Below are 10,838 nucleotides of genomic sequence, written 5' to 3' on the forward strand. Positions count from 1 at the left end.
TCTCTCCAAATCTGCTCTGAGTCTCCTCATTCTGGTGTCCTTTTCGATCTCCTTTAGATTTGTAAATATCTCCTTGAAAGCCTCGTTCATGGCCTCCTCATAATTGGCTCCATTCTTTTTCTTCTCTGCTAGACAATCAGTACGCGAAATCTGTGGTAACTTAACATCCATTTCGTACTCCACTAAATGCGTCGAATTACAGCAAGTTGAACCCTCCTGAAACTTAGCTTAAGTGTCAACTAAATTCCTTCCTAAAGCTTGAAGGCCATACGTGACGCATAGAGTAGTTTCAATATAAGTTACCGTTCCAACTTCTTGAGCGGCTACAATAGTTTGTTTCCGCTTCCATGTTCTGAAGGTTTCAAAACAAATTGCAAGCTTTTATTGTCTGATCTGATTGTTTATTTTTCAGCGACCAAATAAACCGTTTTCTTGTCATATTGGTCACAGTTTGGTGGCTACGTGAAACTGTACTGTTGCAGTCAACCTTGAAATCACGTTTCATTGACGCCTCAGTTGAACCACCCGGTGGATTGCTTAACACACAGCACAAAACATGACTGTATTAAAAATTGTTTAGACAGAAATTGTTCTCTCAGAACACTAGAAATAGCGTTTCAGAGCATCAAGATTTCAAAATTTTCTAGTGGAGCATGCCCCCAAACTCCCTAGCGACTCACCCCTGCGGCCCACGAATGATTCTTCGGGGATTAAAAAAATTATCTTGATTTCACCTGCTCAAAAGGTTGGACAGTGTCACGCGCGTCCTTTTTCGCTTGGCTTGTTTAATTTTCGCGTCGTCCCTACTATCTGAGAGCCAAGCACAGGCTAGGTGCTTAGCCAGCTAAGCTACGCTAGTTAAGTTTTTTGTGAAAAAAGTTCCCTGCCAGCACAGGCCTCTTTTTTAGTTCAAAAATCATCAGAAAATGAAGTATATTCTGTTCAAAAAAGACAAAAAACAATCAGAAAATGAAGCGTGCGAAGCAAGTATTTCCCTGCGAGTTTGTTGAGAAGTTTGGAACGAGAGCGACAAAAAAGAGGAAGGGGATCGAAGACCATCGAAGGGGGACAGGGAAACGTCCATTCAATTAATGATCAAAAGTCGACAAGTAGGTTACGTGTCCTCATACATGACGCTTGCCCTGACGAGGGTGATATACTGCTGTTCATTTGAGCCTCCCAAAAACATGGCGGACGGCACGGTCGTCTCTGATGGTTTGAATGCTGACCTCTGCAGCGACAAGAAGGTTTCAAGAGATCGAGTGGACTTTGTTCGTGAAGAGTATAAACGTTATAAACGGAAAAAACCTCCTCCAGACTTCAGTGAAGTTATTGACTTCCAAGATCCGACGTACTTTCGCGGACGTGTAGAGAAATTCGAAGTCGGGGGAATGCATTCGAAGTTCGGACTTCGTTGTTCTAGTGAATGGCGCGCTTACAAGCTCAAATCTTGTCCCGGGCTTATGTTTATAGTGAATCCTTTTCTACCAGGAGGGCAACACTACTGGATAAGGCGATGCATGGAAGATTTTCCCCGGAAACCAAATGTGTGTAATCTGGATGCCCATATGACGTTGGATTCTGAAAAATCAGTCTGGGAAATCAGCAACAGGTACACATCATGCTGCTTAGTAATTATCATTTAACTTGGCCTCCTAACATTATTATTAAAATATCTATAGGTGGTTTTCACGTTACGTCATCGCCGCCATGCTGGTGGACGGTAAACAAAAGATCGCTCATTAGCTCTCTTTGTTTCTCCACCAGCATTTGTTCATTTCACTATTGTTATTTGTGTCTCCCGAGATTGCATGAAAACCACCTATAGATCATTTTCACTGTCACGCAACAAAAAAATAAATTGGGAACCGTCCAGTGGAAGAAGCCAAGAAAATGAAATGTTATAAAAGACTAAAATATAAACGATTTTTGCAAGTTTCAGGTCTTTGTGGCCCACAGTTTCTGAGTTATTTGCTGAAACGTTGCATGCACCTTTGTAGAGCTTTATACGGAGACGTCATATTGGTGTACTGTTTTGGTCCACCAATATGACCGCCAGAAATCAACTAAAACATCCGGAGTTCACTTTTTCTACGAAAGCTCTTTCTTTTCACTCCAGAACCAGCATACATGCACATAAACATATCTTCTAATACTTGAAATGGTTATACAGCTGAAAATCAAGAGGAGAGACTTTTTTTCAATGAGACAGCATTCCCATTTTGGTTTCATGCGCTGTAAAAACTCGGAAGTTCAAATTGCTGTATTTTCAAAATGAAATATGCTACAGGAATGGAAACTTGTACAAAGATTTATTTTTTGTTCATCTTCAACCTAGTGTAAATAAGAATTCGTAAAACGTCGCTATTTTGACTTTACAATTTGATGACATCACTGTGAAAACCATCTATACTGTGTACAGTTAAACCCTGTTAATTCGGACACTGAGGGGGTGATAGAAAGTTTCCATATTAACAATGGGGTGTCCCTATTAAGTGGGTAGAATTTAGAGAAATTGTAAGGGCTTTCTTTCCCCAGGGACAAAGCAATTTTTCTGTAATAGGGAGGTGTCCATTTTAAGCGGGTGTCCATAAAGCAAGTTTTGACTGTCTTAACATTTATGTCAGAATTGCATCAGTTTTGACTGATACACTATTAAGAAATTTCTCTATTTTAGTGTTATGAGATAATTTTGTTGAGTGGTGTGTAAAGTAACATAATTTCACAGATCACTTTGGATCGGGGAAACTGCCCACCTACCACTCCCCTAACGTTAACACTAACTTGTTCTCACTTAGGGCAAAATGTTGGCTTATGGGAGGGGTTGGTGGGCTGTTTCCCAGAAACTTAAACTGATCCTCGACTTTTACTGTAACAATTCTACTTGTGATTTGCTCTCATATATACTCACCCAACTAATCAGCTGCAAAAATTATGAACCTCAATTACCCGTATCTCGATTATGCAGATTTCTCTATCACCCAGAGTTTTCTCTGGTCCCCATTGAGAATACAGTTTCATGACCATGAATTTTTTGAAATGAACATTATTCAGAGTAGCCTCCCACACAGGCGTTTTTAAGGGAGCTCATTTTTCATCCCTCCCCACAAACGCCTGCTCAACCGAAAACAACATTCGTTTTACATCGTTTTGTTTGTGTGGTAAGTGACCAATCAACAGTTGTGAAAAAAAAATGTTAACAGGCTAATCATGACTAAAACGTGACCCTGGAGTTACCGTTTTGCTTCTTTTCTTTCCTTTGCTATTATAAAGGTTATGCAGTGCATGAAGTATTCTAAAATTTAACTAAATATTATTTTTCCGCTCTGAATCTAACATTTATTAGAGGTCAGAAAGCTTTCCCAGTGTTTCATGGAGATCAAGTAATTATCAGTTCTGCCCTGCGGTCAAGGCCAACTCTCCAGAATTTGGAAAGTACGATGTGATTGGCTAAGCTTGGGAAAGGAATGTTGTCTTTGGTTGAGCAGGCGTTTGTGGGGAGGGATGAAAAACAAGCTCCCCTAAAAAAGCCTGCGTGGGAGGCTTTATTCAGAGGGGCTTAAAACAGAATTTGTTATGCTTTGGATAGTAAAGACGACGCCAAAACTTACAATGTGCATACAGTTTCAAGTTATGATTGATTGGCTATGAGTTGTTTCACAGCTTACAAAGCATCTGCTGCTTTTTGAAAGTATTTGCTTTTACTTTTGTCACATGAGTGTATGTGATAATTATTTTTTTCAATTATTTAGACCATTTTGATCTGTTTGCCACTGACAAATCTAACCTGTTTTGGGCTCTGAGATTGTTGCGTCTGTAGAATTTAGAAATCACAAACATGAAAACAAAACAGCCGGAGGAAGTTTGGGAGAGGAAGGGCTCATATTTTTGCATGTCTTTCACTTACGCGTCATCTCTACCATTTGAGAGCCTGGATCAGGCTATCACAAATCAGTTTTTTTTGCTTAACCTCCCCTAATAATATTATTATTGTTAATATTATTATCTTGAATTATTATTAAACAGCATAATAATGTAACCCTCCACTATGGCTGTGGTTTTTATTACTAACTATCTATTAACTATCTATTATCTAATTAGTATAGGTAACAGCATGATTTGTAGTGATATTTGGCATAAATACCACGAGTGATATTTCGAAATTGTTATACGTAATTTCACGAGCCGTTAGGCGAGTGAAATTTGAGACAATTTTGAAATATCACTAGTGGTATTTATGTCAAATATCACGTACAAATCATGCTATTATTTGTTTATACTACTACCCACAAAAGGTTTGTAATTTTCACATGTAGGTATTTCAAATTAAGCTGAAATACCACTGCTCTAAGCCAATCAAATTGCAGTAATTTTTTGTGTAGTAGTATAATACATTTTACGTCACTTTGACCCAAGTGGGTTATAACACTAGTAAACCCATAAAAGGTGTGGTCTTTTGCTTTTATAAAATAACTTTAAAGCATGTTTCCGTTTTCTATGAGTTTACTGGCACAGTAAACCATAGGTTTTTAACCAATCAGAACGCACGTACTGTTCTATCTTAGTTATTTTATAAATTATTATATAAGAAAAGCTAATGACCACTGATTATTTTTCAACAGCAGTGGTGAAAATCGTGGCTTGATGGATCGGCTTCGCTGGGTGCACCTTGGTTACCATTTTGATTATAATGTTGTGGATTATAAACCTGAAAGATATTATGACTTTCCACTTGACCTGGCCAGCATGACTCGGCATATTGCTAGTACCATTGGTTACCCTGACTACTCCCCTGAGGCTGGTATTGTCAATTACTATCCCTTGGGGGGAACCATGGGGGGACACACGGACCATTATGAGTCAGATTTGTCTTGGCCTCTGATCTCCTTGAGTTTTGGACAGACAGCGATTTTTCTCATTGGTGGAGCCACCAGAGACATTAGACCAGAAGGTATGTTGGAGTTTGTAAATACAATTGATCCTTCATTAACCCTTTAAGCCCTAAGAGTGATCAGCATCAAATTTCTCTTTGTAATATCAATGCTTTGTACAGCAGAGTGGTCATGAAAATTACAGACATGATCACACAAGATGAATGTGCTTGATATTTCATCAACTTCTCCCCACTACTTCTATGGGAAATGAATAGGGGCAACAAATAAGAATTCAAACATTGATCTTAGGGTTTAAAGGGTTAAGCAGCCACCCTTGAGGTGCCAGCAAGTGGCCGCTTAATGAAGGTTGCTCGTTTAATAGAAGGCCATCACATATTATAAGTGACGTCACCTTATCTTAAAACAAACAGGTGACAGAAGCGACATAACTGGTTCACAATCACTCGTCACCTATCTCAGACTGTATTTTCCTTCATCAATACATGTATTATTTTATAAAATAATTCCAAACTAAATTGTATCAAGCACTTGATGGACAATAAGAGGACTGTCATCCTCATCAGGATAGCCAAAAGGTGGCAACTTAATAGAGGTTTAATATACCATTCTTTTCCACAAGTATTTTGGCACTGTGAATACTAGCCATGTAATAGAGGGTTGCCTCTTAATTGATGGCCGCTCAGTGGAGGTCTAGCTATATTCCATGTAAAGCAAGCTAGTACAATGTGAGAAGAATGGTCAATATTATTAAGCTGAAGAAGCTAAATCAGACCTCCCACTCTCCTATTGACATTTACCCCTGCACTCTAACAGAAGTAACAATACGAGTGGGAGAAGTTACAGTATGAGATTGATATTGATTTTATGGAAATTTCTGTACAGCTGTACTGTGTAAATTGTAGTTTCCCTTAACTACAATATAACTTGTAATTGTGATGGTTAATATTAGATTACCTGCGGTGTCACAGGGTTTTGGTAATAAGTATTCTAGTCGCAGGAGAAAGTTGTAACCGGAGAATTCTGCCAAGTAAACAGAGAATTCCCCAGTCTCTTATGCCTAATGAGCACCTTGTCTCATGTTCTATCAATTTAGCAATAGCCCTTAATGGTTTGTTTATTTTCATGCCTCTGTTGATTGAATGATATTCTGGTGAGATTTGCTAGTATTTTCCAATCCACTACACAACATGAAAAAGACATAGTGGGATGTAGACTAGTACCATTGTGCCAGTGATAGCAGTTTTTGTGAAGAGGATACACAAATAATTGCACATTAGTTGCCGGTGGCTTGTCCCTGGTTCATCTTACATGTCGTTGCTGTATATAATTTGGTAGGTTGGTTTGGCCTGTTTGCTCTGCCACATTAGCCCTTTAAGCCCCAATGTCCACACATAAATTCTCCAAACTGATCTCTATACATTTCCGTAAAGAATAAGTAGAAAGAATTTGATAATAGATCAAGGCATTTTCTCTCGCGTGATCACTTTATTAATTCTCATAATTTATCTCTTGACAATGTATGGACTTTGTTTGGAGAAATTTGGTCTTAGTCACTATTGGGACTTAAAGAGTCAAGCACACAGACTTAGTGCCAGGTGTCTCCAACACTCTCTCCTCCTTCCCTCTTGCTGAAAACAATACTCTTATTTTTGCTGTTATTACAGAAAAACTTCATTAAGTAGACCCCATATTGAAGGGAATCCCTTTCAAGCAGACATGGATGTTAATGAGTTCTAGATTCTTCTTCCCATAATGCAAGCTTAATTCCCATGTGTTCCTTGTGGGGGGTTGGGTACTTTTTTTTTTCTTTTTAGACGGGGAAGAAAAGGTTAGTAGGTAACTGTTTTTGTTTATGTTTGCAGCTTTATACATTCGCAGTGGTGATATTCTAATCATGTCTGGGCAATCTAGAACTGCTTTTCATGCTGTCCCCAGGATTATTAAAGTTGGAGAGGAAAATGAACCCCCGCCATGCTTGAAATGGCAAAATGGACTCTTTGATGATAAAACAAACAAAACAACAGGGGTGAACCTGGATGAATTAGATGTAAGAGACAAAAACACGGCAATACTGGATAAAAACTGTACATCAACTAATATAGTTGGAGGAAATGACACCGAATCAAACAAATGCGCTGTGGAAGAATTCTGTAGTTACAAGATTTGTAGCGAATCTGAACACTTCAGTTTTGAGGCTAATAAGAGTAGTGGTTGTAATAAGTTGGATTTTGGTGCTAAATCCACAAGGATGAAATCTCTCAACGCAGAAGAGTGGAAAAAATTTGAAGTTTATATTTCAAAAACTCGGATTAATATCAACGTGAGACAGGTCCATGAACAAGGCAAAACAATGAATTCTTTTTGCCAGTGATCATGAATAATTTGAAGATAATAATAGTAATATTATCATTATTATTGATAGTGTAGTCAGTAGACCACTGTCTTCGATGGAGATTAAAAATGAAAGCAATGAGATATGATCTATTTCATATACATCTCACATTCATCTCTTTCACGGGAACTTATGAACTCATAATTAACCAGCTCCCAACATCAGTGGCTTCATAGCTCAGTTGGTTAGAGCATCGCACCGGTATCTTCGCGAGGTAACTGCTTCAAACCCCGTTGAACTCGTGAATTTTATTTTTCAGGCTTCTTACGCAAATGCATTAATTGCGTTCACAATTCTTCATTTGATATAATTTCCGCAGTTCTCATATGATTTATTTCATATACATCTCATTTCCACCTTAGTGTAAACGCCTTTAAAATTCTTAATCCAGTGATGAAAAATAGAGCGTCTCTCTTTCCGGATTTTTTGGCGGGGAGAGGACATCCCTACAAGGGCTACGAAAATATTACCTCTTGAATGTAGAAAGGAAATACTGCGATTGCTTTTCTCTGAAAATTTTAATCCGACAAACCAATTTTTCCTTGTGGTGTTGATCCTACTATCCTGGGGCCGACCAAGCAAAAGTGAAGTTTTCTTGAAAGAAGCTAACAATCGCAAATCCGAGCCGCAAGTGAATGGAAATCAATCTAACAACAATAGAGTAATTATAGGACACAATAAAGAAATTAGCTTTAGCAAGCTGAGAGGTAACCAGAAGTTTCGGATGGTCAGACCCTCCTTCTTCCTAGGATTAATATTAATATTGCTTACCCTTATTTTCCCTAAATTGACACTTTAAAGAGGTTTGACTTTCCATGGTAAGTTTAGACTACGAACAGTCTCTCTTTTCTCTTGGTACGTCGAGCAAAACGCCCGAGACACGCAAATGACCACGCGCGTGACGGAAAGCGCGAGACGGGAGCGCCGCTAAACGCTCGCGCGCGCGTGCACTCCCCTTACTAATCTGAAGAAAAAGAGAGACTGCTCGCAGTCTATGGTAAGTTTAATTTGCAGTTAATGAAAATGTCTTTTTCAGTTGATCGCAAAACTTTCCAAATCCTGTCGCAGCCAAGTCTGAAAAAACCTTGCCGACGTTCCGCGACGCCACCACTGGTTCCCGCCCGAAACGAAGTTCGAGCAACGACTGCAAAAATTCGGCTTTTCTTTCAGGGCAGTCGCAGCCTTTTCTCCGCCTTTTCTCCACGGCAGGTTGCTCTTCTTTCACATATACCTCCAACAGTGACTGGTGTTTGATATGGCGATAATGAAACCAGAATTACTGGATTATAAAATCTCTCTATAACAAGCATGTCTTTATGTATTTTTTATTTGCCATAAATCCTTATAAGTGCTAAAAAAAGGTAAAAGTTCATCAATGACAAATACGCGGCCAAGCTGGGCAGACCTTTGATAACAAATACCTCACCGCTGGATCCCACAACTTGTTTGTGGGGGGGCACGGGCACGCTTGGAATTGACTGAGCCGTCATAAAAGACGTGTTCACAACGTCGGAGTCATTTAAATGGGTTATTTTCAAAGATATTGCTGATTTAGGTCAATTATCTGCCTCCACAAATTGCTTCTGTAGAGTTATGAAGAATGAGACCTCATAAAAGAAATTTCGCTAAGGCCCAGCCCTTGCTGTTGCTAATAACAACCGGCCAGTATCACTGCTACCCGCTCTGTCTAAGATCTGCGAACGAGCAGCTCTTAATCAGTTAACGGAGTACACAACACGTCAGAACTGTTTAACTGAACATCAAAATGGAAACAAGAAGAAGCACTCGACAGAAACACTCCATATTTTCATGTCCGATATGATTCTCGAAGCAATGGATCGAAAACAAGTCACAGCGTTGGTTCTGTTGGACTTGTCAAAGGCCTTTGACAGTATCGAGCATGGGATCCTATTACGTAAACTTCGAGAACTGGGTGTGTCTATACAGGCCATGGAATGGTTTAGAAGCTATCTGACGGACAGGAATCAGCGGGTGAGGATTGGTTGTGAGGTGTCAGATCCTCGCCAGGTAGCTTATGGTGTACCTCAAGGGTCGATCTTGGGACCAGCCCTTTTTAATATATACATCAACGATCTTCCAGCTGTCCCTAACCTGTGCTCACTAAAGAGTTACGTGGATGATTCCCAGCTCTATCTCTCGTTTCCTGTCCAGGAGACAGCCATGGCTGTGGAACATTTATCCGAAGATTTGCAACGGATTGCCGCCTGGTGTTGCACACACAGCTTGCTGATAAATCCAGATAAGACTAAGTTATTGCTTCTTGGAACCCCGCAGATGTTAGCTCGTGTGCCGGAGGGTTTTGGAGTTACGCTACTCGGTAAGGAGATTCTACCGTCTCGTTCTGCAAAAGATTTGGGGGTCATCGTGGACTCGCGCCTTAGTTTTGACGAACATGTGATCGATGTTGTATCTAAGTGTACAGGTAGCCTGTGCCAAATCAATCGTGTGAAACATTTGTTTGATAGGTCTACGCTCATAGCCATCATAAATTCATTAGTGTTCAGCAAGATTTTCTATTGTTCCTCCATGTGGTCTAGTACAACAAAAAAGAACATTGCTAGGCTTCAAAAAGTTCAGAATTTTGCGGCACGGATTGTGACTGGCACAAGAAAGTATGAGCACATCACGCCGATGTTAAAGGAACTCCACTGGTTGCCGGTTGCTAAGCAACTGGAGGTTAGAGACATTTTAATGGCTTTCAAATGTATAAAGGGATTAGCCCCACCATCCTTGTGTAATAAGTTTTCGACAAGAAGGCAGATGCATACTAGAAATACTAGGAATAAAGATAAACTTCATGTACCATCTTTTAGATCAGCAACAGGTCAGCGATCTTTCTCATATAGGGCTGTTCAGCTCTGGAATGACCTTCCAGAAAGTTTAGCAAACATAGAGTCATTTAATGTTTTTAAGAATGCGATTAAAGGACGTGCCCTTGACGAGTTTTTAAGCCGTTGACACTCAATAGGTGTAATTATGCATATTTTATATTTTTTAAATAGTATGGTAATGTTTTTTCACTTTCAACTGTTTATATTGAATTTCTATTGTTCATATTAGATTTTATTGTAATTGGTATGTGAAAACCCATTTTAATTGGATGTACCAATAAAGTTGATTTGCTGTAAAATTACTTGTTTTTTTTGCAATAATAGACGACAAGAAACGGTTTTAAAGCCTTAATGGTCTTAAATAACAAAACTGGATCATTTTTTTTGGAGTTCAGTTGATGCGAAGACACATAGTAGCTTTATAAAAAGGGAGCAAAATAAATGCAAACCACAGCAAGCACCTGTAGACTATGTGACACTGCGTGGATTTTAAGGAATAATTGAACTGGCTCCTGCCGTTGGAAAATATTCAATTGCTATGCCAAACATTTATTTACAAAAACCCTAGATTGTGCATTCCTTTCTAGATTGAAGAACCTGAATGATCAACTTCAAGTGTTCCATAAACTGGAAAATAAACAAACATCAGAAAACAAGTTTACTATGTCTTTTGTCTTTCTGGTCGCGTACCAGGTTTCT

General features: G+C 39.2%; 1 protein-coding gene across 2 annotated transcripts; it reads left to right on the forward strand.

Moving 5' to 3' along the window:
* Window positions 1-1,180: 1,180 nt before the first annotated feature.
* On the forward strand, window positions 1,181-7,907 carry LOC140929882 (nucleic acid dioxygenase ALKBH1-like). 2 transcript variants are annotated; one of them, XM_073379581.1, is made up of 3 exons: window positions 1,181-1,612; window positions 4,626-4,951; window positions 6,758-7,907. In XM_073379581.1, exons 1-3 carry the CDS (start codon window positions 1,188-1,190, stop codon window positions 7,264-7,266), a joined length of 1,260 nt encoding a protein of 419 aa, XP_073235682.1. In that variant the 5' UTR covers window positions 1,181-1,187; the 3' UTR covers window positions 7,267-7,907. The 2 variants fall into 2 exon arrangements, with proteins under 2 accessions (XP_073235682.1, XP_073235681.1); XM_073379580.1 differs by having other exon boundaries at window positions 4,623-4,951; window positions 6,758-7,340.
* The last annotated feature ends 2,931 nt before the right edge of the window (window positions 7,908-10,838 follow it).

This window comes from Porites lutea, chromosome 3 (genome assembly GCF_958299795.1).
Source record: "Porites lutea chromosome 3, jaPorLute2.1, whole genome shotgun sequence".
NCBI lineage: Eukaryota > Metazoa > Cnidaria > Anthozoa > Scleractinia > Poritidae > Porites > Porites lutea.